Raw genomic sequence first — 26,605 nt, 5'->3', positions numbered from 1 at the left:
TAAACAACTTGTTTTTCATATTATGATTAAAATATTTATAAGTTTTATAGAAAAAAAATTGTGCTGGTTTATTCAAACAAAGAGCTTTATAGTTTACAGGTACGTAGCACACTATTAAAACATGGATAAAAAAGAATTTAGAAAAAGAAACTTTGTAGAAATAAAATAGCAACAAAGTTAATGTTTTATTTAAGTTTCTAACCTTTTATTAATTAGTTTTACAACAAACAATTTAAAAAATGCTTTTGTTAATAAAACTAGCGACGTTTATTTATTCAAACTAGTTTCATTGTTTGACTAAAGTTTTAAAAACATGAATTACTTCAAGAATATTGAAAGGTCTCTCTACACAGCAAGTCCATTTACTAAAACTTTTGTCTGACGAATTTTTTATCGTGTTCAAAAAGTTTATATTATTCGATGAATAAACTAACTCTTATTTTACCTTGATATACGATAGAAGAATTAGTTTAAGAGTTTAACTTTAACTAGAATTTTCAAAAAATTTCTATTACTATAAAAAATTCTATCATTTTATTTATATTACAATTATAACTCATACATACAAAAAATCAATAAACAAAACTTTTTATTTTCTTCAAATAAAAACTGTTTGAGTTTATTAAAAGTTTTTTTGAAGAAGGGTTTTGAACCTGAAAGCGTTTTAAACTTATATGTGCACTAAAAATTTGTAGATTTTTCTAAACACTCATTTGATTTTTATTTATTTACTTGATGCCGTAGGAATATCACAAACAAACATTAACTAAGTCTTGGACAGATTTAAGCGTTATATTTAGTATATAACTCTTGTATTAGTTTTAATAATTTTCTTTAAAATAGAGCAGTTTAATAGATAAAAATTAAATTTGAAGTTTTTATGAACAATTGCTAAAATTAACTATGATAGTTTTCGACTATTTTTAGTACAACTTTTAAATATTTCTTGTAACTGAAGATTTCCATCAGTATGAATAAACTGCTCTAAATAAGTTTAGAAATTATTTGTAGGTGTAAAATGGTCAACAGTCTTTAATAAGTAGCGGACTATATTTACTATATTTCACGAATAGAAGAAAAAGTTTCTTTGCGACAACCAGTTTTAAAAGTTAAACGAAAATAAATTACTTTAAACTCTATAAAAGCGAAATTTTAATGATTAACCATTCAATAAGCACTACTGATAGTAGAAACAAGACTACATCGAAAACACTTTTTAATTAAACAAAAATTAACTTAGGTTGTATCGCACAAGTAGCTTTCAAGCAAAAAAATCGTTGTGGGCCGGAGGTTTCTGCTTGGCGAGACAGATCTGAGTTTTTCTGAGCCCCTATTAAAAAAAAATTAAGTGGTCAAAATTAATTAAAAAGAACTTATAGATACACAAAAGTATTTAAATTTTTAAGGACAACTTAAAAATGTATTATTTTTTAGAAAAAAAATCAGTACTTTGACTTAAATGAGCGGGTCAATGATATAAATTTTCAACATTACGGGCTGTTTATACATTTATAAAGGGTAACTTTATATCAAGTTACATAATATAACATTTAATTATTAAGTATAAATAAAATATACGGATATATATCACAATGTGTCACTAATATCTTTCAAAAGTACTTTAATAACTCAAGTAAAAATTTCATTGGTGTCCGTTTTTACTATAAAGATTATATATTTTTTCAAATCGGTGTCAAAAGTACAAAATAACTGTGTATAACATTGTGAAATAAATTCAGTTTTTATGTAAGCAGTCATAGCTTTTTAATCGTAAAAGCACATTGATAATTATGTAGAACAAAACTATATAAACTAAGAAAATTTTATTGTTCATACGTGAACTGTGCTTTTTAATTTTATATCACAAGTTTTGCTCCATTTTTGTAAACTGTTTACTTTCTACTTCATTTGTCTTATTTTTGTTACATTTCAGTAACAGACACAAATGGTAAAATAACGTATACTAGTTTTTGTAAAAATTGTAGTTTTGTTTTCTAACAGTTATAGTTTTGACATAGTGTTTTTAGTCAGAGAGAACTGACAAAAAAAAACGTTCTCTAACAGCTGTAAAAGACTTAAGTTTAATTATGACACAACTCATATTTCGCTAATTATTTAGAATAAATCGATTAACATATGTTTTTTAAGGTATACTATCAAAATCCACCCGCGTTCAAAACCCACCCGATTCACCCGAAAGTAAGCTAAGTTGAAAATTCCCTAAAACAGTACAGACTTAAGTATCATTCCACAAGTTATTTTAAACAAAAAATGAAAACAAAGCTAAGCAGAGCAGCGGCAACTTGAGTAGAAGCAACTCCAGCAGTAGCAACTCAAGTAGAAGCAACTCGAGCAAAAGCAACTCGAGCAGAAGCAACTCGAGTAGAAGCAACTCGAGCAGAAGCAACTCGAGCAGAGGTAACTTGAGCAGAAGCAACACAAGCAAAAGCAACTCGAGCAGAGGCAACTCGAGCAGAAGCAACTCGAGCAGAAGCAACTCGAGCATAGGCAACTCGAGCAGGGACAACTCAAATAAGGGTAAATCAATCACCGGCAAATCGGTTTTTTTTTCTGCACCACCTAAGAAAAATACCACGCGACGCCACTGGTTCAAACATAAGCAGGCAAAATGCAAGCATACAACTGTTTCAATGTGCGCATGACAAATGTTGGCAAATGATCCTAGGTTGATGGCTAAATCAGAAGAGTATGTAGCTAAATTGATGGAGTCAGTAGCAGTCATAAAAGTTTCAGTTGGTGTCAAAAGAGATTACATCAAGAATACGGTGAACCTTTCAGAACATTTGCAACCCGTGTTTGAAGTAAGGCAAAACTTGTAATTTCACTACAGTTAAAGACGTGATGCTTGCTGATGTAGGTGACGAAGATATTAGAAAAGAAGTTTTAAGCACTGAAGATATCTTGTCCAGGTCATCGTTTGAGATAATTTCTTTTATTGAAAGTAAGGAAATGGGCAGACATGCAACAGAGAACTCTCGGAATGTATCAGCGATATTTTTGTTTCAACGAAAGAAAAAGCAATCTATTAATGTAGGGGATAAGTCCCAATATGCACCTTGCCAGCGCTGTAAAAAGTTATTTTACCCATTCAAAGGGAAAGGAACTCCGATTGTAAAACCTTTCAGATATTGTTTTTCTTGTTGGCACAGCCAGTCAAAGAAAGTTAATGTTGTTCAAACCCATTATGATAGTTCCTGTTTTATGCAACAGAATACACAAGTAATGTCATTACACGCTAATAAACGAGTTATGTTGAACAACATAATTTTTGACACAGAACTTTGCATATAGAGCCAAGACATTTGACCATCCACGTGCATCAATTGAAATCACTAAATACGGCACAAATAAGTTTGTTATGGCTAGTGCGTTAGCTGATACTAGTGCTGGAAGATTTGGGGATGGAAAAACTTTCAAGATGCTGGTTTTGTTAGAAATGACTTAATTCTTGTACCAATCACAATTTGGGCTAATAACAAATTCCAATAAATATTTTAGGCGCTTTCAGAGCTACTGTTAGTGGAATGTCTCAAAAAAATGAGGTAGTCAGCTGCGATATTATTATTTATGTTAGTGACTCAGTGACTGGGTTTTTTCTTTCGTATGAAACAATGGTTGAACTTATAATCATAAATAAAAATGTTCCCACTATTGCTTCACAGCTGCCTCATCAGCATTCTAAAGTTGTTGCAAATTTGAATGATAAAGATCAAAGTAAGCTTAAGTCACACGAGGTAACCTGCAGTTGCCCAACCAGAAGCAAAGTTACAGATAAAGCATGCAAGCTTCCATTCAAGGCTACAAGTGAAAATGTAAGTAAGATGTGTGAGTAGCTTCTGCGTTTAATATATGTCCGCATAAACCACTTAATTAAATGAAAAGGGCCCTCACTTGAAATACATTTGAAGGATAATGCTAAACCTTTTTGGAGGATAATGCTTTTCATTCACCGGCACACGTACCGACCCATTGGCAAAAGCAGGTTGAAACGGATCTCATAAGGGATGAGAAGTTAGGTGTTTTGGAATGTGACCCTTTTGGTGAACCTGTAATCTGGTGTCATCGTATGGTTATCACAAGGAAACAAGATGGGTCACCTAGAAGAACTGTAGATCTATCATCTTATAACAAGTGTTGCAAGAAAGAGACATGTGCTTCAGAAACTCCGTTTAAGTTGGCACGCATAATTCCAAAAGGAACATTCAAGACTGTAACAGATGCATGTTATTTTTATTTTTGGTTTTACCAATCATAACCGATCATGTTTATATTGGAACGGGTATCTTGGAGTTCCTTTAAGAGAAAGTGATTGTCATCTCTCAACATTTATCACTCCGTTTGGTAGGTTTTGTTATACTAGAGCACCTCCAGGCTTTGTTTCGTCTGGTGATGGCTACAATCGTCGTTTTTCAGCTATCTTATCTGATTTTGATAGAAAGGAAAGGTGTGTAGGTGATACTGTGTTTTATGATTCTAAGTTAGAGTGTCACTGGTGGAGAACAATAGATTTTTTGTCAGAGGTTGGAAAAGCTGGCATAATCCTTAATCCAAAGAAGTTTTTATTCTGTCAGAAGTCGGTTGATTTTTCAGGTTTCAGAATTTCAAATGAACGCATAGAACCTTTACCAAAGTACTTGGACTTAATTCGGAAATTCCCAACACCAAAGTCTGCCACATATATACGGAGCTGGTTTGGCCTAAGAAATCAAGTATCCAACTATGCCAAACTTCGTAAAGTTATGGCACCTTTTAATGACTTTTCTCAGCCCAAAACACAAATTCATTTGAATAGAAAATTTGAACCAAGCAATTAATGAGTCAAAACAACTGGTTGTTGATGTAATAAGAAGCGGTGTACAAACTTTTGATCTTGGAAAGTTGACATGTCTAAGACCTGACTGGTCGAAGCAAGGCTTAGGCTACTTTCTCAAGCAGAATCACTGCAATTGCAATAGCCGATTACCAGATTGCTGCACCACTGGTTGGGAAGTGACATTTGCAGGTTCAAGGTTTTTAAATGGAGCGGAAAAGAATTATTCTGCCATTGAAGGTGAGTCGCTTGCCATTGCTTGGTCGTTAGAGCAGACAAAGTATTTTACTAAGGGCAAGTATCTTGTGGTTGTTACAGATCATAAGCCATTAGTAAAGATTTTTGGTGATCGTGCTTTAAAATAAATTCAGAACACACGAATATTTAGACTGAAACAACAAACACTACCATGGCTTTTTGAAGTTCAGTAAATGCCTGGTAAAACCAATTTAGCTGCAGATGCTGCATCACGTTATCCTACCTTATCAAGTGAAATGAATTCGCATGATGGTAACTTGACTAATAAGTCACTTCTTACTGCTTCATTAAGTAATGAAGTACGCCGTTCAATCGCAATCACTTGGGAAGAAATTGTAGACGAAACGTTAAATCACAAGCTTATTATCTTTCAAGAGTTTTTAGGTGTATCGAAGAAGGTCGAAGTTTAAAACATTACAAATCTTTGTCAGCGTATTTTAGATACGATGGTGCTTTGTACGTGAGTGATGAACTTATACTTTACAAGGACAGAGTACATGTGTCTTTAAGTTCACGACCTCGTGTTCTCAATAAGTTACATTCAGCGCCCCAAGGTGTAACATCAGTGCATGCTCGTGACCAATAGATTGTCTTCTGGCCTGGGATTACACAGGACATTGAATCAATTTGAGAAAAATGTCAAAGCTGCAACTAAAACTTTCCTTCTCAATCATCGTTACCACAAGAGTTATTTGATCCTCCTACAAGTCCTTTCGAGAAGATATTTGCAGATTTTTTCCAGTTTGCTTGAAATAGTTATCTAGTTGTAGGCGACAGACTATCAGATTGGACAGAAATATTGGACAGAAACACCCAGCGGAATATCTCAAGCAAGTTCGCGTGGTTCGATTAAGTGCCTACGAGACTTATTTTCCAGGTTTGGAGTACCTGAAGAGATATTAAGTGATGGTGAACCAGAATTTTCGTCTAGTTCAACAAAGGAATTTCTTAAAACCTGGGATGTTACACATCAAGTAGCTTCAGATACTATCCAAGGTCAAATGGAAGAGCATAAGTAGCTGTAAAGCAAGCAAACAGACTACTAAGGTGCAATGTTACTGAATCAGAAAGCCTAGATAGCGATAGAATTTTAAGTGCGATGATTCAATTGAGGAACACCCCTGACAGCGACTGTAAAGTATCCCCAGCTTAAATTATATATGGACGACAGCTACGAGATGGTTTTTAAACAGGCTGGAGAATTTTTTTAATCCTGCGGTGCGACCTGTATGGAGAGAAGCATGGAAATTAAAAGAAGAGGCACTGCGTACAAGATTCGTCAAAAATGCAGAAGCTATCAACCACAAAGCTAGGAAGTTGCAACCTTTGTACGTTGGCAGTAGATGTCTACTGCAGAACAGAGCGGCAACCATCCACGTAAATGGGATAGGAGTGGATTTGTAATGGAGGTGTTTCCACATGATCAGTTTGTGGTGAGAATTGACGACTCACCGAGATTGACGCGAAGGAATAGAAGGTTTTGAGGTTTTACAACCCAATCTCAACGAGTATTGATGCAAGGACATTCTATGGTTGGCGTCGATATCAACCTAGCTCACAAGAGGACAATGTAAGTCATCAATCTCCTGATTCGCCTTCAATGTTTTCAGATGATTTGAACGATGCCGGAACTAATGAGACAAATGAAGCTGATGGGGATCATAAGAATATTGAGGAAAAACACACTACTGCTCCTATGGTTCCCATAAAAAATAAAGTACCACTTGCTCTGCTTAGGTTAAAAGACTTTAATGCCCCAGGTCCAAATTGGTGATATTAACAAAGACAGAATGGATTCACGTTAAATTGGATATGTTTAGTTGTGTAGAATTTAATTGTAATGTTGTTGTTCGTTGTTTTGCAGCTATATTATTTATTTGTTAATCGTTAATTTGTTAAAGCGTTTTCTTTGGTTAAAGCCAATTGAGTTTTATTAGTAAATCCAATTTATTTCAATTTTTATTAAATGCTTTTCGTTTCTTATATAGATTCCCTCATATGGGCTTTGTTTTACCTCAAGTTGATTTTTTCTTATATGAGCTGAAGGGGATGTAAAATTATTAAGCTTTAGCTCATTTTAGTTTATGTTTATACTTGTTTCAGATATTTTACATTGTTATTAAATTAACTTAATTCAACAAGTAGTTGTTCTTTAAAGTCAAAAACTTTCACCCTTAAGGAGTCAAAAGAAACCACAAATGCTAAAAAAGTTACAACAAAAAAAACAAGCCTCACCAGTGAAATTATCCAAATAGTTTCCTGTTCAAAACGCAATCTGTAAAAATAAACCTTACAAAAAAGGAATTTCAAGAAACAAAAACTGATAATAAGAAAACAACTTCTACAAACTCCAATTTACATGCAGAATGTACTCAAAACCAATCTTTGTCATAAATAACATCACAAAAGACAAAAACCGATTGGTAAATTTCATACCAAAAACTGAAATTCAACGGTTTGTTTCTAAAAACATTATAATACCCTCAAAAAACATTAAAGCTCCGGTAAGCTGCGCTGATGCTACTAAGACTCCAACTATGTTTACCATTTGTATAGTTCTTAATGAAAAAGTGTTGAAGGGTTAACTGTTCAGGGACTTACAACGACTATCAGTCTTGCTAAATAGCAAAGATTCATAAACAACAGGGACGTGACTTGGTACGTTTCTGCAAATCTGTAGAAACGTATACCTATGAGCGAAAAAACTTGCTTTTATTTTAGCTTGAAAAGACTCTGCTTTAGTATTCATTTATATTTAGTTATCCACTCCTGGAGGATAGTTTTGACATATATGTACTCTTTAGCATTTTTAGTGTTGTAAAATTTAACGAATTAAATACATCCAAATTGTAACATTTAGCGCGTTAAAGCTTTGATTTATGAAAAAGCTGCATTGCAAAATTGAATCTAATGGAAGCTGTAGCTTCAAAAATCAAAATCATACAATTTTATGTTACATAAATTTGCATAACATGTTGTTACTATTGACTACGTTAAATGTTTGATTTTGAACACAATATAAATGTTTTTAAGCTAAATTGTGATTTTTTTATACTTATTTTTTATGAATGTTTTCTGGGTTTACACAAGTGGCATGACATAAAGAGTCATAGGGGGTGTGAAGCAAAATAAATTGTCTTGTATACACTTATTACTCGTACTACAACATTCCATTATGATGTATTAACATAACTGCATATTTTCAGATTAAATTCGATGACATTAAAGGTAGTTTAAATTGCTGTGTTCCCGCTAGGACGTTATCACGCGTTATTTCAGATGTCTTAACTTTTGTAGATTCGTAACTTTTTTGAGCTATCTACGTCCCTTATAAATAATATCAACTTATTCATATATATAAAACAGATAAAGAAATAAAATGTGAAAAAAATGCTTAGGTATAAATTGGATTTATTCTACCCGCATGTGTTGTTACTAGTTTGTTTGATTATTGTTTTTATATAAAAATGTTAGTTAGTTGTTTATATTTCTAGTAAGTTGTTTTTTTTTTTTACATAGGTTCATATTATTAACACCTTTCTATGTGACACCCCCACTAAAGAAAAAATTAACCATGTTGTGGTTCTAACCTCAACATGGACTGGCTAATGGTCCATGTCACTACGTAAAGACTACCGAATAGCAATCGTAACATTAATTGGTGGAGCCAATAGCTTGCTTGTATTATTATTTACACAGTTGCCATAACTTTGACATTTTTTGAGAGTTAGCATGTAATTCACATTACATATATTATTTAGCATAAACGAAAAGGCTGTAAATTTTGGCAATTACTGTTATTTATATATCTAATAATACTAGTTTGGGACTACAATTGATGAAGCAAAAATTGTGTAGTAATATGCCTTTACTAATATATAGTCTTATAATATCATAAAGTGTAGAATGTAGATAAACGAAAACAAAAGTATTCGAATGTACTAGAGCTAGATGAACACAAAAACTATAAAAATTTAATTTTATTAACATTTTATTTTGTTTTAAGAGTTTCTAATAGTATCTATTTACTGTGAAACGTTTTCTAAGAAAAAGTATCCAAATAGGAAGACGCCTAAATAAAGTAGTAAGTAAATCATTGAACTAAAGTATATAATACTTTTTACGAAAAAATTCAAATAAAAAAATAAATATAGGGCGTGAATAGTAAAAGGACATTAAAGCATTAATTTGAAACTTACACTAGATATTCTGGAGTTGATGATGAAAAACAAAAAAAAAGAAGGTCTTGGTGTATTTAAGATTTTAGAGAAATCTTATTAAAGGGGCCGTAGTTTTTTCGTGTTTATCAAAGAAAGTATTATGAAAAAATTTTAGGGAAACCCTGATTTAAATGTTGTACAAGAATTGTCCGAATTCGAATAGTCGTGCACCCAATTTATTTACACGTTTATAAAAATTTCTTTATTTAAAACTTTTATTTCTAAACACTTAGAAAATTTTTAATTTGTTAGTAATCTTATTATATTCAACGGTAGTCATTATTTATCCTCTACTGAAATAACTATTACTAATGTTATAAAAACTTTTACTTTTAATAAATAAAACTTTTTTTAGATAACATATACTTTTCTTGACGTTCTATTAAAAAATAACTTGGTGTCTAAATTTTTATAGTCTTTTAAATAATTTTTAACTTGTATTAAGTTTTTACTTTTTTTTTTCAAAAAAAAAGATTTAAGATTAAACATTATTTGTGCTAAATACAATTTAAAGCAATATTATTTTTTGATTTTTTACAGTCAGTATTTATATATATTTAATGGTGGAAACATATAGAACGGTTTCAGGAAACTACACTTTTAGTTTTATTCAAAAAATTTTAACTAAAATTCATTTCAAATCAAGAATGTACATAACTTAAATATCTTAAAACTATTTCTATTTTTACAAAAGATACTTAATTTTAAAGACTTACAAAAAAAATTTAAATAGAGATTTTATTAATCAACAAGAAAAATTGTTAAAAGAGTTGTGTAACACCAAAAGGAAAAATAAAATAAAACACCAAGCTTTAAACTGTGATCACAATGATTTAAAATGTGATCTAAACTCGTTTTTTTTAAGAAAACGTAATATAGGGAAAATTTGGAATTGACGTCATTAACTTAAAAATTATGATAGATATTTTAAGTGAAAATTTAAATAAATTGGAGTAGATTAATAGTATAAAAATTATCATACATATCTAAGCTTCAGTCAATTTTTTTACTTAAAAATACAAGCAGAAAATAGTGACTAAATGAAGTCAACTTTTAGTAGACTTATACTTTTATTATAACTTAAATACACAAAGAATTTCCTAGGTTTCACATAACATACACATCTTTTTTAGTATTTAACGTGACAAAAGCACCCAAAGTGCCAAAAATACATAAGGTAAAAATAGTAGCGTCAATATTAATTATAAAACTATTAGAAGTAAGAGAATGGATAACAATTCTGTATAAACTTAATTTCTAAGTGTATCCTGAAAACTTCATTAATCTAATAAATTTTAAAAGGTTTATGAGTTTATTATTAAGCAAGCTTTAAAGCACCTAAAACTATATGATTATAAGGAGGCTTTAAACATTACTATTATCTGTTTCTACTAAAAATTACTTTTTTTTTGATATTTGTCAATTTAGTTTTTAGAAATGCTAAAACTGTACAGCTAATTTTTTGTTTTGTTTTTTATCTAAATTCTAAAATTTTTCTCAATATTTGGCGTAATTAAGATTTTTTTTCTACAAAAAAATAAAATTAAATAAATACATTTAGAAACTGCTTTAACTAGTTTTGTGAGTGACTTGTTGTAAAAGGTCTAAGTTTGTGTATTTCCATTTCGATTGTTATTCTGGTTTCCATTACTTTTTTCAATTTCCGTTGTAGGTCGCTGTTAAGTAAAGACAAATTGGAGTTTTCATTTTTTAATTTTTTGATCTCTTCTTCCAACATCATTTTTGTGCGGTTATTGCTGTGGAAAATATGAAAATTTTATTTTAAATAAGCTTCTAAATTATGTTGATTTTTTAGGTTTACAATTTAACTTCATAATTTGTCATACTTTTTCGCAGTTTATAAACTTGCTTTTATACTTATCTGTACTCAATAATAGAACTATTGTAATTTTTATCAAAATTAATTCAGATATACTGAGGACAACAAAAATATGCAGCATAGATAGTTATACTTCTAGAATATAATAATTAATATCTTGCTAGAATATGGTTTTGTTTAAAACTAATTTAATTACTTACACAGTATATTTATTTTGAAATTTTAACTAAATCATAAATAGCTTTTAAAATTAAGCGTAAAGACTAAATAAACAGAGATACCAAAAAAAAAAAATTTCTAGCATTAACACCTAACTAATTTTCCAAACCAGAGCCGTTATAAATTAAAGTTCTATTAAAACTAGCTGTTTTAATTTTTTGTTCTCAATTCTTCAAGAATAGACGCTTGACGATTTATGTTTAAAAAGCTATAGCACTTACAACCGCTATATTTTACACCGTACTTTAACTTCGGTAAGTTCGTACTGGATAAAAGTTAATAAACATAAATAAAAAAACATTTACCTCTGTTGAGGAGATGGGGGAAGTTTTTGACTCTCTGAAACCTCTAGCGGATGTTTTATTTCGCTATTTGGACTGGAGATTAGCGTCATCCGCTTCCTGGGAGGTTTATTGGGAGCTTGTGGCTAAAACAAATTGAAGAAAAGTTTAAGCTTTATATAAAGTGTGTTAAACTTTTGCAGTTATTTAGGGAATCGTTAACTAATTTTGATAGTGGTAAAACATTACTTATAGAAAAAACAGTTATGACAAGGGTTTCCACTATTTGAATCGAAAATCTAGCCTTAGTCAGCGAAAATAGAGGTTTTTCTAATAGACCGGTAAAACCTGAGAAAACTAGTTTAATGGTCTATCAGAAAAACTTGAGAAAAAACTATTTTTCTGCGATTGGACAGCACTTAATTGACAATCATGAGTGTGCCATTAATTACAAAGAGGAAAACCTTTCAGTTTTAATGCGAGCTGAGAATCTTTGTCCAGCTACATAGTCTGGAAGCCTTGTGTATACAATTTAATCCCAGTTTATGATAGTAGAAAAAGTTCGTTTATAAGACTAGATTTTTAGAAATCTTTATATATTTTGTTAGTAACCGTTTTCTTAAATATTAAAAAAGTGTAATTATTTTATTTTATGGTTGGTTTTTTGCAGTAATATTTTAAATTTAATAACTGGTAATAGTAAATTTTTGAATTCTTATTATTACGTCATTATATTTTTTATAAAGTTATAAACGTTTGCACTAGTTTTATATCTATTGCAGTTTAATTAACAAAAATACAAGTCTAAGTCGAAATTACTTAAATAAATAATAATAAAGTTTTTATTGTTATATTTTTTGTATTTAAGTTGTGTTAGTTTATTAATATATATTATTCATACAAGCTACAGTTGTTTAAAGCAATGTGAAAATAAATCATTACCATATTTAGTTTTAATAGAAAGATTTGAAATGAAAGTAAGTAATTATTGAATCATATAAATTAATACTTTCCATTTAAATAATACAATATCAAAGAATTAAATCCTAGAGATCCAGACAAGCAGATCATAAAAACTTTGTTTACTTGTCAGATAAGTATATAAATTTAAATAAAAAACAAACTAATAAATTCAAATATTGAACAAGTGTCTTAAAAACATTAAGTCTTTTTACTTTTCAAATTCAAGGTTATTTAGGGATTTTATTAGTAATACTAAATTTAAGTACATTTGAGAAATTTTGTTAAGTTTTCCTTTTTAAGTATTCAATGAATTTGTGGCTTTTCTTTATGTACCATTTAATATTACATATTAAAAAATTATAAAAAGAGAGTAAGTAAAAATGAATTAAAGCTAAAAAGTGTTATACAAGGTTTCTATTATATAAGAATTCTCACATGTTTAACAATCATAACAAGAACATAAAAATTAGTGTGTCAGACTTGAGTATTTGCTTGTCATAACCAATCTGGCAACTATGGTTATATAGATATTAAATTTCTTAAATTAGCTTGAAAACTACCATAACATTTTTTTAACTGCTAAAGGTTTTATAGCGTAAGGTATTAACAATTTTACACCTAACAAAGCTCCAAATTTAAAATGTGAAAACCAATATGTATAAATTTTGTCAGTCCATTTCGAATCAAGTTATTAAACTGTTAAGAGCTTAACAATGAATTTTATTTTTTATTTCTATAATATCAATTATTGCATATAAAAAACAAACATTTCTTATAAAGTCTCACTTCTCGCACCAAATAAGTTTTATACTTAAGCACTCAAATGTAATTAATACTTTTGTTTAAAACTAACATACATTCTTTTTATACAAAAAATATTTTTGCTTGAGTTATTTCGAACTGTATGTAACAAAACAACAAACCTGTAAACTAATTAATTAAGCAACAAATCTTTACCACTGCTGTGAAAATAAAACAAGTATATTATTCTATATTTTAAGTTAAAACTGTTTTTTATTTTATAGAAATTTTACAAATGTTTATTTTTTAATACAATCATAAGCCCACAAATATTTCTATTTTAACACATTTGAAAGTTATTAAAGTTAGGTTACAAAAACTATATTGCCAACTTAAATGAATTTATTGTTTTTACAGGTAGTTTCAAGTTGCTTATGAATGAACTTCTTTATGCGGTGGAAAAGTTTTATTTTTTAAATACTACGAAACAGACATGAAAACAGTTCGCACTTTTTCGGTTTTGTTTTATTTTATATCGATTATTTAGCGTGGGAATAAAGCTAACGTAATGATTGCAAAACTAATATGACGAGAAACGCAGGAAATACACAAACAAATCATTGGATGGTTTTATTTGTAGTTGACTAAAATACAAGTACTAGCAAAACCAGTGAAGCATGTCATTTCACATAGCCCAATGAAGTCATTGAAAACTACGCGCAGCTTTATTAGTTAATTTGTTGTGTGCAAAATGTTGTGACTGTTCTATGCAATATTTTATTGCAATAAACAATCAGTTTTTTATTGATCTGTTGGGTGATGAAACTTGTATCTATTTAAAGCCTACTTTTAACTTTTTGAAAACTTGGTAGTGTTCCATTCGTTTAGGAGTCGTTTTTATGTTTATTTGGCAAGCTAAGCTAGTAATGAGTGTTTAATAGCGGCTAAAAGAACTTAGCTGTTCTACGAAATCCAACTTATTTAAGAGACTGTAAATACAGAACAAAACATAAGTTGATATCTAAAACTTTTTGTCATAAAATATTTATTATTGACAAAGCAATAACAAACCTTTTTTACCGGTGGCAAAGAATTCTTATTCGTTTCAAAGGTGACAGTTTCACTCGTTTGTTCCGTTTTTGTTTCAACTGTTTTTTTTAACAATTTATTTATCAGTTTATGTTTTTTTTCACTTTAATGCTTTCTCAAAAATAAATGAACTTTATAAAATAGAACTTGACAGCGCAAACTGTAATTAAGATCAGTTTTTAAATATTAAATTATTAATCAAACTTTCAAGTGTGTTAATATCTTCGGAAAGGGTGCTCGGTGAATCTCTGCTTATTTTCTTTACAACAGTTGAATGTTGAACATTAAACTGAGTAAAATCAGCAAAGGATTCTTGTTGCTGGCTGCTATCTTCTTCAATTGCAGGAGACTGTATCTGTTTTGATACAAAAATAATACAAAACTTCGCTTTTCGAATACAGTTGAAAGATAATTTTCAGTTCAACTCTAACTTTCGGTCTTCAAATTTAATTCACAATAACTGTTTGAATTTTCTAAAATACAAAAAGTGATCTTAAACCAGGACTCATTTGTCTCTGAACGTTTCTACGTTTATATAGACAGCATATCTTACTTGTTGTAACGACGGTCGCGGGGGCAAATTGGGTTTTAAGTCGCCATTTTCTGCCAACACCGGACCAGCAGGGGAAGCGACGGAGGGTCGGGGAGGCGGAGTGGGCGCAGAGAGAACAGTGGAATCCAACATGGTTTCGGTGGGAGGCACATCGCTGTCCAATGAGGTGTTTGAATCCGATATGCTGAAATAACGTCAACTCTGACATTTCTTCATTTATACTCAATGCTTACGTCTAAACTCTACGTATTTATAAAGTACTTTACAAATGTTCCACAAAAATTTATAAACTTTATGATTTTTCCGAAGATAAAATAAACGTAAGCAATAATATAATTAGTTTGATATATAAATACTGTAATATAAAAAACCTGTTTTAATTTTAATACTTTATCCATCGGATCTTATATTTTCATAAGTTGATGCAAAAAAAGTTTATATAGTTTATTGTAGTGATTAATGAATATATTACAGTTTTATTGATAACAGCTAAATAAATTATGTATTATATTCATACTATTATCTGTATATAATTCATATTTTTTTATTAGTAACTTTTTTTTTTCTTAACTTAAATTATAATACTAATGTACAACAAAAAGAGAATGTAATATTTTTGTGAACGGCTATTTTGTTAGAAACTTGTTTATGAAGTTCTGATTTTTTTTTTATCTAATACGAATGGTGGCAAAAGAAAACAATAAAAACTTAGCAACTTTTAGTAAGACAGATCAATTTACAAACTTTGGTTGCAAAGGTCTGGACGACCAATCACTAAGTTCCACGTCACTTCTCACTCCTGTTTCACTTCGGTGATTTCCGTGGTGGTTTACGTCACTTATTATGACATCATCATCCATTATTGCTGAGGAGTGGTTGCTGACAATAGACGAAACATCGCTTGTCGTTCTACTCCGAGCTGATAAGGCTTATTATTTAAATTAAAGTGTATGTACAATTTAATAAACAGTTTTTTAATTTTACATGCAATAAATATAACTTTTGTAGATTGATAAGAAATAGAATAATAATTTAGGTTATCCTATTAAATAAATATTATTTTAACTTAAATAAATTATATACAAACATTTACATAATAACAGGGTAACCACTAATTTTTGGCAAATTTTCTTCAGAATTTCAAAATTACTTATAGGTTTTTCAGAATTTTTTCCAGGTTTTTGAAAGTACTTTTTTTTTTTGATCATTTCTAGTAGTAAATTAATCTCGAGTTAAAAAAGATGCTTTTTAATAGATTAAAACTATTTAAACGATACATTTTAAATACTATAAGGGTGGCCAAATGTTTTTAAGAAATTTTCTTTGTTTTTAAAAGTACTTGTTTTTGGGTCTATCTTTAGTTTAAAATTAAGTTTAAGGTAAAAAATTGTGTTAAATAGTATAACAACATTTAAAAGATACTGCATAGCTACTTTAAATGTGTTTTTTATGAAAAAATAATTTTGATGATGACAAAGCTTTTTATCCATATAATAGATTTTTTGTGTTGTATCGTATCAAAATTGTTTAAAATTTCAGGTTTTTTTCAAAACTTCTCAAACTCCAGGTTTTTTTAGCGTAAGTTGTAAAAATTCAGGTTTTCCAGAATTCCAGGTTTGGTGGACACCCTGTAATAATCATGAGCTCAAACTAAATCCGTTTAATAATTAAATTGATTGCTTTGCAGAAGTCAGGAGAAATTAAACAAAACAAAATATTTCATTGTAAATTATTAAAAACAACTTAATTTAGTTAAAAGATAAACGTTTTGTAAAGTTTTATTATATAATAAAAAATTAAAACTTTTTTTTAACTTTTCTAGAGATATTTGTATCTGGAAGTAAACCAAAAAATTATTTAGATGAAAACATTGCAAGATCTATTTTGTAAATGTTCAGATATTTAACACTTGTAATCTTAAATATACTCAATGCGAGTTTTATATAAAACATGTATATATGTATTGACTAAAAAACATTTTTACACTGAGAGTATCGACAAATGCATGCATACAAAAAATGTGTATAAAGTTTTTTTCGGCAGCAATAAGATCACGAATACAAGACAATACTTGTTTTTACAGCAACAAACATTTAAACGACATCAATGTTTCTTGTCTATAATATAGGTTTTGTTACTATAAAAAGTTTTTATTTTAAGCACTCTTGAAATCATTTTAACTTACTAGTTTAAAATTCTAAAAGCTGGTTCAAAAGAACTACCAATATTTAACACAAAAAACAACTTTAACTTGAAGTTTGTGAAGCTTTTAAAAAATTTAAATTATATTTATTAAAATATTGTTTACAAACACTTTAAATTTAATTTTTTTTAACTTAAAAGTTTTTTTCAACTAATTTGAATAAAGTAAACCAGCTAATAAAAAAAAAATTCTAAAAAAAAATATTAAGATGTTTAAACAAATTATATACAGTTAAAATCTAAAATTTAAATTTGTATGATTTAACAATAAACCGATTGAACCTTGTATTAAAATTAATGAAAACAAAAATAATTTATTACCATCTAAAAAAAATTTAACTGCAAAAGTGTGAATTTATACGGAATAAGTTTCTTAAAACTACTCAATACAATAAAGTTTAAAACTCTTTAAAACAAAAAACTGTACTGATTCATCGCAAAGTCAGATTGTGTAAGCTAGTTTGCGGTATAACTTTTTATCTTTGATGAAACAAATTTTCAAACAATGACAGAAAATTCAGCTAATAATTAAACTTATAAACCATTCAATTGTAATTTAAATCGTATAACATAAAACAACTTTTAAAAGGTTGACAACATAATATGAAATTTAAAATAAAGACTAAAATGATTAAATCTTATTTTTTAAATTATCATGAGTTAGCCGGTAAAACCTGATGAATTTTTCTGTTTAATTTATACAGTTCTTTTTGAAAAACAATTAGTATATAGATTTTTTAAGTCGATACAAACTGTATAGTGTTCAGTTTTGACGTTCAAAGCAAAATTATATTCATAGAGAAGTTTTTATTCATTTTAACTGAACAAAATAAAATTGTTATAAATAATCATTAGCAACATATATATTAGGTAAAAAGTAAGCATTAGTTTATATATGTTCCTGACTTAAAGCAGCAAAAATTACTATTAATAAAATTTAGATTTAACAAAAATATCAAATAGAATAAATCAAACCACATCAATTAGCAATGATTCAAGTCAAAATAGTTTAAAATTTCAAAATACATTTAAATAATTCAACTAGCGAACAAAACTGGTACTATGAAATTATACTAACTTTTTTTAACTTTTTCAAATTTGTTTTTTCCAACTTTTGAATCTTCAGTAGCCTCACACTCCGATCCATCATCAGACACTTCATTTCTCAGAAATCCGTACGCATTCTGATGACGTAGGCCGTGATGACGCGAAGGAGAAGAAGTGTTCGATTCCGCATCTTCGGTTTCCTCCTCCCGTGTAACGTCACAATCGTCGTCCGTTGTCCATTTAGGTGATGTCACAGCTGGCACTCCTGGCCTTATTGCCACTGGCTGACGTATTTCTTCAGTCTGAAGTTAATAAAGTGCTAAATATTTTTATACAGAAAGCTTTGTCAAAAGTATATTTTAATCGAAATTTGTACATACTTAAACAAATTCAATTTTTCACAATTGAAAGATGAAAAAAAAATTAGTAGATTTTATAATTTAGAGTAGTTATTCTATTAAAAATTAAAATTAAAATATAAGTACTGAAACAACTATTAAAGAAAACATTTTTTAAGTAGACCTACCTTGTACGGCTTTTCCTGAAACTTTGCTAGTGATTCCCCACCACTAAAACTATCCCACTCATTTTCTGCTGTGGAACCTTCATTTTTATCTATTAAATTAGTTGCTTTTTAACTAGGTATTTTTAAAATAAGCTCTTGTTAAAATACAAATTGAAACAAAACAAAAATTATTTATGTAACCAAACTTACTTTGATATGTTAAAAACTCTTACTATGATTTAAAATAAAAAACTTATGCCTATCCTTAAATTTAAAAACTAATTTCTTTTAACCTGTTTCAGTTGATTGGTACTGCACAGAAGATTTAGGGATAAGTGACTTAGGCAATTTTTTAGGTAAATCATATCCGTTTTTACGTGCTACTACTAAATGAAATGCAGTTGAGAACTCTTCTAAATTTAACTGGCCATCTCGGTCTACGTCAGAGAGATCCCTGTGTATCATTTAAGATATAATTAGTAAAAAAAGAAAATTTAGCAGTATTTTATTATTTTTATCAAATTTAATAAATGGTACATTAAAACTATTTATTAAACTTCATAAAATTATTTCATTTATATACATTTTGCAAACTCAATTGATATTTTAAATATTATAAAGTACATTTAGTCAAAAAAAGTCAATAAAAACACTATATTTAAGTTACACATCCTCAAAACCTAGCTCCTAGAAATCGAAGAAGAAAGAGGAAGGTGCAAACTAGCTTGTACTTACAAAAAAGTTACATGACAAACAAAGTATTTGTTTTCTTATTTTGAAGTATAAAACTAAGTATGTAGTTTGAAATAACTTAAAAATATAAACCCTATAAAGACTTATTTCTAAAAATTTAAAGTGCTTATAGTTAGAAGTAAAGATAGATAAAAGTTATCTAGTCAAAATAGTAACAAATCTTTAGCATACATAGAAAACTTATTTAGGCTATAAGGTATGGTACTTTTTTACATGTTAATTTTATTTTAAAGCTCTTTTAACTTTGCTACCTATTTTGTAAAAATAAATTAGCTTTTGAGATACAAGGGTACAAAGTCGGAGAGTTCCATAACTTCCTTATAGAAAGGCAAAGGTTAAAATGCAAAGAAAGACTATCGTCTCCTATACTTTCTTAAACATTAACTTGAAAATCAACTAACCAAATATGTGAAAGCTCAAGTATGGGAAGTTTAGACTTGGTAAAGAAATTTCGAGCTGTTTGACCTAAAACATTATAGCAACATCAAATTAAATGCATACTTTAAATTTATATACTCTAAATAAAAACTACATATTTTACTTTTATTACAAGTTTTAGCAAGAACATAGCTTTATTTCTTAAACACAAAGCTGCCAATTTTTACAGTATTTAAACTTAAATTGTGTTAATCTGGTTTAATTATATTACTTACATAAATAAATAAGCAAGTACTTAATCAAAAAAAAAAATATTTATATAAAATTATGTATCAAACATAAAAGATTACTGATATGATTTTTCTTACAAATCTAAATCTATAAGCACAAAAATAGCTAATAAACACTTTATAAATTTAATTTCAAGTTGTCTTAAATAAGTAACAGGCTTTTAAAACAGTGTAAAGAAGTAGAATTCTTATTTTCTATTGTAAAATATAATTTAACTACTTAAGGCTACAAAAATATAGAAATATAAAAAAGAATATTGGTGCATAAATTTCAAATTATAAGTTTAAATTATAAACTTCACAAATAAATTTATTTTATAGATTAATATTTATAACACTAATACTAAGCTACAATCTACAACCTCTACAAATCGAAAACTAAAAAAAGCATAAAGTATAAAGTTAATATAACAAGGAGATTGTATATAAAACTTTGTGCACATAAAAAATCAGTATTTTTGCTTTGTCAGCAGCTTTAGTTTTGCACTAACTATATTTATTTGTAACATATCTTAATTAAACTAAGTTAGAATATAAAGATCATAATAATATTTCGGTAATAAAACAGCTGTATACATATTTTTTATTATGTTGAAAAAAATTGTTTTCAAATAACTTAAATTAACTTAAAAATTATCAAAAATTAACACAATTAAAAAAAAAATATTTTAAGTTCCATTTGTAAAACATTATAAACATTCTATTTTAGCATTAAACTTGTAATTAATTTTCAAAATTACAAAACTTTAGTTTCTAATATTTTTATAATGAAATTTCAGCAATACAGTAAACAACAGTATAATTATAAACTTTAATAATAGAAAAATATTTTAAAATCTATTACGTAGCCTCATAAAACATACCATCTATTTTATATTTAATTTCTGGTTGCATGGATATAAACTGTTTCTCATAATAATCTTTCTGTTCTTCAGTCATACACCACGGGTCATTATTGTCTGAAGATTTTACTTTGCTGTTTATATCAGCAACTTCTTGAGAATGCTGAGGACTTGAAAGTTCACTGTCACTCAATACCTGGTTGCTAACAGTGGAAAGGTTTTGAGGTTTTTCTATAACATTTTGACCATTTTTTGGCCATTTTTCTGTTGATATTTTAAAAATAATAATGAACTAGTTAGTTTTTTTTTAAATTTAATCTTTAAAAAAAATATGTTAGTAAAATAAAATATTCAAAGCTTTAGCAATACGGAAGAGCTAAAAATATTAATAACAGTCATTTAGTAGGTTTAACATTACTTGAGTTTTCATTAGGATTTGTAGGGTGTGTTGGACTTTCATCAAATGAAGTCCAGCCTTGAGGCTTTTTCTGTTGCACTAATTGACTCATTTTAGTAAAAAATTAAAACTAAGAACCTGTTAAAAAAATAACAAGTTGCTTTTAAATTAGAATGTAAACAATTTATTTTTTAATCAAATAAAATTATGTCCTATAAAATATGAACAACAGTACAGAGTTTGTAAAGATCAAAGTTTATTAGTAAAAAAGCATGCAAAAAAAAGCTTACAATGCGTTAACAACTTTTAGGTACATCTAATAACAATAAGATATAAAAAAATCTCATAAAGTAAAAACTCAATTGTTGATATTTTAAAATTTAATTTGGGAACAACAGTATAACTTTCTTATTTTATCTAAAGTATAAATTATTATTAATGTAACTAAAAGCATTTAGTTACTACTATTGACATTTTTAATGTGTTTTACATTTAAAGAATGTAATAAACCTTTTTTTATTAAGTTAAGAATTTAGGACTAGACTTACATATTATTATTTATTAAAACTTTCTGAAAATACAGCTGTGAAAAGCTTAAAAAGGAATAATTTTTATGCTATAAAACCTTTTTTGAAAGCAATTTTTTTAGATTAAAGTTAATTAATTAATTTCCAGAAACAAAATTGTATTAGATAAGTTTAAAGATTATTTCTACAGGTCTACAGGCTACAGTTTATCATTCCTTGTGGTAATAAAAAAATGTTTATGCTTTTTTTTTGTAATTATGAACAATTTGTTTACAGGTAATATTTATGATTTCAAATTTTTTATTAACAAAAGGCTATAAAATATAATTCATATTTTTAAAACAATCAAGAATCAAGGCCGAAAATTTTACCTAATAAATAAAATTAGCACTGTAAAATTTACAAAAACCAAACACTACAACATTACTTAACTATAAAGTATTATAACTATAATTTTAACATATCCAACTCAAACTTTTTTGAAATAAGAAAAAAATTTCTCAACTAGGTCTGACGTTTTTAGAAATGTTATATTAGCCTGAGTGTGGGGAAATCCTAACATGATTTTTGTTTTCACTCAGTGCTTAAATTAAAGTGAAAGTAGTCACATACGGGGTAGCCACTCTTTAGACAAAAATTTGTCCTTTTTAAAACTCATAAAAATCAAGCTTTTAAACAAAATTGGCAAAAAAATAACAAAATATTTGAGCTAAATCAACTAAATCTCAATCAAAATCTAGAAAAAAACTGGTCTGAATTTTTAGAAATACTAAAACTATCCAGTTTTTTTAATAAATAAATTCAAAATACCTAGAGTTATCCTGAGTGTGTTGCAACTCTGCATATAACAACTTTAGTTCATCATTTAACTTTTCAGATTTAACTTTTTTTCAGATATTTTTGAAAAATTGGTAATAATCGATCTTCTCCTTAATTTTTTGAGCTAAAGACCTCAAACTATTAGGAAATGTTTCTTTTATAGTTTAAAAGACTTTAAATATTGGAATTTTAAAAATATTGAAAAATAAAAATTTTAAATAAAAAGTACAGAAAAAATAGGTGGTTTTTTCAATAAAAATTTTATTTTTTAAATTAAAAAAATTCTTGCATTCAATCTTTTTAAAATTCAATTATACACTTTCTTTGAAAAGTTGAAGAATATTGCTTAAAAAACAAAGGAGGAGATAGATTTTTAATGAAATGGTCTTTTTTCGCGTTTTTAGTTTGCACCTTCCATTGAAATCACTGACTTTGATTGCTCTTATTTCAAAAATTACTTTTCAAAAAAAGAGGTTAAAAATGTCTGATAGCTTAGATAAACTCTATAAAATAAGATCAACTTGTAAAAAACAAGGTTCTACCAATCTTAGATCACAATATTATAAAAGAACTGTAGTGAGAAAACTGTTTAAAAAAATATTATCTACCATTGTAAAAAAATATTATAAATATTTTAGAATTGTTTAATTTCCAGCATGTAGGCTCAGCTCTATTTAAAAAAACTCAGTGTAGAATACGTAACTTACAGCTATCAGTATTGACTAGGTTGAACAATATGATTGTTACATGTGAGTTAAACTAGTTATCAAAAGAGATGAAAAACCATCAATTTTGGAGCAAAAACAGTTACTTTAATATAACTATTGCAATGATACTCAAAATGACTTTTATTTTTTGATTTTATTTTAAAAACATCAAATTTATATTAGTTAATTTAAAAAATGTACTTAAAAAACATAATTGAAACTTGTCTAAAAAGGCATTACCACAGTTGACAATACATCAAGTTTACATTTTTTTGAGGAACTACTTAAGTTATGTAGAGGACGTATACAAGTTTTCATAAGCACTAAAGCAATAATATGCTTAAATTAAAACAATTCCAAAAATTAAACTGCGTTTTTCAATTTAGAAAAGTCTTTGAAGATCATTATAAAATTCTAGTAAACAGAAAATATATTCAAGTCCTGTGTCTGCATAATAAGTTAATAAGAATTTATACTTTTAATTTTTTTAGAATAGAATCTATTTGAATAAGATTTTACTATTCACAGTGTTGACAATTGTTTTTTAAAAAATTTTCCAGGTTTTCCAAATTTCTTCCAGGTTTTTAAAAGTAAACATTTTTGGGTCTATTTTTAGTTTTAAGTTAATTTCTATAAAAGAAACTGTGTTAAATAGTACAAAAACAATTTATAAGATGCTATGAAGTTACTTTAGATGTGTTTTTTAATAAAATTTTTTTTGATAATGACAGAAAAATCTCACATTAATGATAGATTTTTGTGTCAAATTGAAATTTTAGTACTGAAAATGTTAAAACTATAAAAAATTCCAGGTTTTCCCAGGTTTTTAGATCAAGATTCCAGGTTTTTCCAGGTAATTTTCAAAATTTCTCAAATTCCAGGTTTTTCCAGGTTATTTTTGCCTAAATTGTCGAATTCTAGGTTTTTCAAGGTTTCCAGGTAAAGTGGCAACCCTGTATTCAACTGAGGATCTCATTGAATTATTTAAAACTAGTAAAACATTGTTTTGACAATAAAATCTAAAAATTTGAAATGACCATTTTTCCTATTATTTAGTCAAGAACTTTTATTGTAATATCTAAAGAAAAAGTATAAAAGAACTTATTTCATTACTCTTTAAACACACATTTTTTAATCATAATTTAAACTTGTTTAAAAAAGCCTTAAATAAATTAACAATAAACATACACCTATATTAACAAGTTTCATATTAAGCTTAAAATTATAAGTTTTTAGTTATCAAATTTATAGCAAATTAAAATGTTTTTATGAAAATAAAAAATACTTTTTAAAGTATCAACTCTAGTTCAACAATTGAGCTTAAAAAAAACAAGTTGCCCTGTTAACTATATTGAACAAAAATATTTTTTAGACAAAATAAAAGTAGTATTTAATAAATAGATAAAACAATACATTAACTAAATATAACATATTGTTAAAAATATTGTTTAAGTACTAAAATAGATATCAAAAATGTGCTAAGTAATGTCAAATGTGATGATACTTTTTTAGACAAGTTTCAATGTTAAATACTAGTTTAATTAATTAAATTAATAAATGTGTAGACTGATAGCATAGGTTGTCCAAGACAAGGCGTTAAAAGTTATCCATGTTGTGCAACTCAATAACCAAAAGGTTTTTTTGTGCACCAGGTCCTAGAACCAGATATTTTAAGAGTATTTTTTGTAGTTCAATAAACATAATAGGAGTACTAATGACAGCTTTGAAAATTCTCCTTTGGTAAATTGATCGATGCAAGATGAAACCCAGTGGTTAACACATATACAAAAAAAAAAAAATGTTTTTGAAGGAAGAGCAAAGAAGAAATACCATCAATAATCAATTGTATTTGAAACACAAAATAATATCTCATCAAAGATTTCAGACTAATTTTATAAAACAATAAAAAAGTTATAAGAAGTATTTGGTAAAAACACTAAAAGACAAAGATCTTATAACAAAACATCAATATTGTAGTTATTGCAAAACTTATAACACTAAAATTTATAAGCAAGTGTTTGATTATAAAACAGTATAAATTGAGGTTTATTCAGACTATGATACTACTGAGTTAGAGCTTCACACTAAATCATTTGTAAAATAGTTTCTGATAATTTCATTACAATGATATAGATATAAATTGTGTACTTATAATGTATTATCAACAACAAATTACAAACAAAAAACATACTACAAGCCTTTAAAAGTAATATGACAATAATCAAAAAAAAGTCTTAAAAAGTTATATAAAGAATTAACTCCCCAGAAAACATTTATTGTTGCAAGGGGTAAAGTTTGAGACTTATGTTTTTTACCAAAAAAAAACTATGTTAAACTTATTAGTCAAAAACTTTTTTTAATGGGACATCAGAGTTACTCTTCCCTCTAAACAATAACAAAAACTTATGCTAGCAGTTTCTATAATACTGTCTTAAATATAGTAACACCATGATAGAACACACACTTGATTGACTTTTGCATAATGTTAATGTTAAAGAAGATTAATAAGTATTGATAAATTTCACTAAATAATCAACAATATAAAGTTAAATAAAGTTAATTAATGTAGCTATGAAAATATAAAGATTAAGAGTAAAAATATTAAGATTTATCTATATTGCAAAAATTTATTAACAACAAGATAAGGAAGGGTAGAGGCATTTATAACATTATTTTAAATAAAAATAAGTTTATGATTTTTTTTAATCATTAAACAAAACTGCCTAACCTATATAATTTGCTAAACAACCTGTTTAAGAAATGCAACTTTGTTCTATTTTTCACACACTGTAATTAGTTTTATCTAAATTTTCCACATAACCAACTGAACAACTAAATGTATTTCCAGTTTCTAACATTGTTTCACACCTAATTCTTTGTATAAAATTATTGTTTTTTATGTACGTGAAATTTCATCTAGTGGATTAACTTTTTTGACTTTAGATATACTTTTCTTAAACTGCTAGAGTACTAAGTTTTTCTAATAAATTGTTCAAACAAAGATATGTATTTGTTGTACTTTACAATGTATTTTTTTAGGACCGTTACTTTAAAATAAGAGAAACTTGCAATATTTTTCTAGACTTAACAATTTCAACAACAGTATTCTTTTTTTTTTGTTCTTTAACTATATTTTATGAAGA

General features: G+C 27.5%; 1 protein-coding gene across 2 annotated transcripts; it reads right to left on the bottom strand.

Moving 5' to 3' along the window:
• Positions 1 to 10,039: 10,039 nt before the first annotated feature.
• Positions 10,040 to 26,226, bottom strand: LOC145838229 (uncharacterized). Of its 2 annotated transcripts, none has more exons than XM_082945790.1 (13): positions 26,212 to 26,226; positions 21,431 to 21,547; positions 21,034 to 21,276; positions 19,904 to 19,967; positions 19,043 to 19,203; positions 18,771 to 18,859; positions 18,276 to 18,546; positions 15,740 to 15,914; positions 14,996 to 15,179; positions 14,647 to 14,797; positions 14,425 to 14,501; positions 11,674 to 11,795; positions 10,040 to 11,066 (listed from the first exon to the last, which is right to left on the bottom strand). In XM_082945790.1, the coding sequence occupies exons 2-13, from the start codon at positions 21,519 to 21,521 to the stop codon at positions 10,883 to 10,885; spliced, it is 1,812 nt and encodes a 603-aa protein (XP_082801916.1). In that variant the 5' UTR covers positions 21,522 to 21,547; positions 26,212 to 26,226; the 3' UTR covers positions 10,040 to 10,882. The 2 variants fall into 2 exon arrangements, with proteins under 2 accessions (XP_082801916.1, XP_082801917.1); XM_082945791.1 differs by having other exon boundaries at positions 18,771 to 18,847.
• Between the last annotated feature and the right edge of the window lie 379 nt (positions 26,227 to 26,605).

This window comes from Thalia democratica, chromosome 6, assembly GCF_965202585.1.
Source record: "Thalia democratica chromosome 6, ktThaDemo2.hap1.1, whole genome shotgun sequence".
Classification (NCBI taxonomy): Eukaryota; Metazoa; Chordata; class Thaliacea; order Salpida; family Salpidae; genus Thalia; species Thalia democratica.
This window is presented reverse-complemented; position numbering and strand designations above follow the sequence as displayed.

Excerpts from the sequence above, each read along its gene's own strand:
- LOC145838229 (XM_082945790.1), bottom strand. The coding sequence starts at position 21,521 with ATGAGTCAATTAGTGCAACAGAAAAAGCCTCAAGGCTGGACTTCATTT. Across the intron at positions 19,204-19,903 it reads CTTGAGCTTTCACATATTTG|GGATCTCTCTGACGTAGACC; the intron begins GTTAGTTGATTT and ends AATGATACACAG. Across the intron at positions 14,502-14,646 it reads AGATATTAACACACTTGAAA|TTGAAACAAAAACGGAACAA; the intron begins GTTTGATTAATA and ends TAAAAAAAACAG.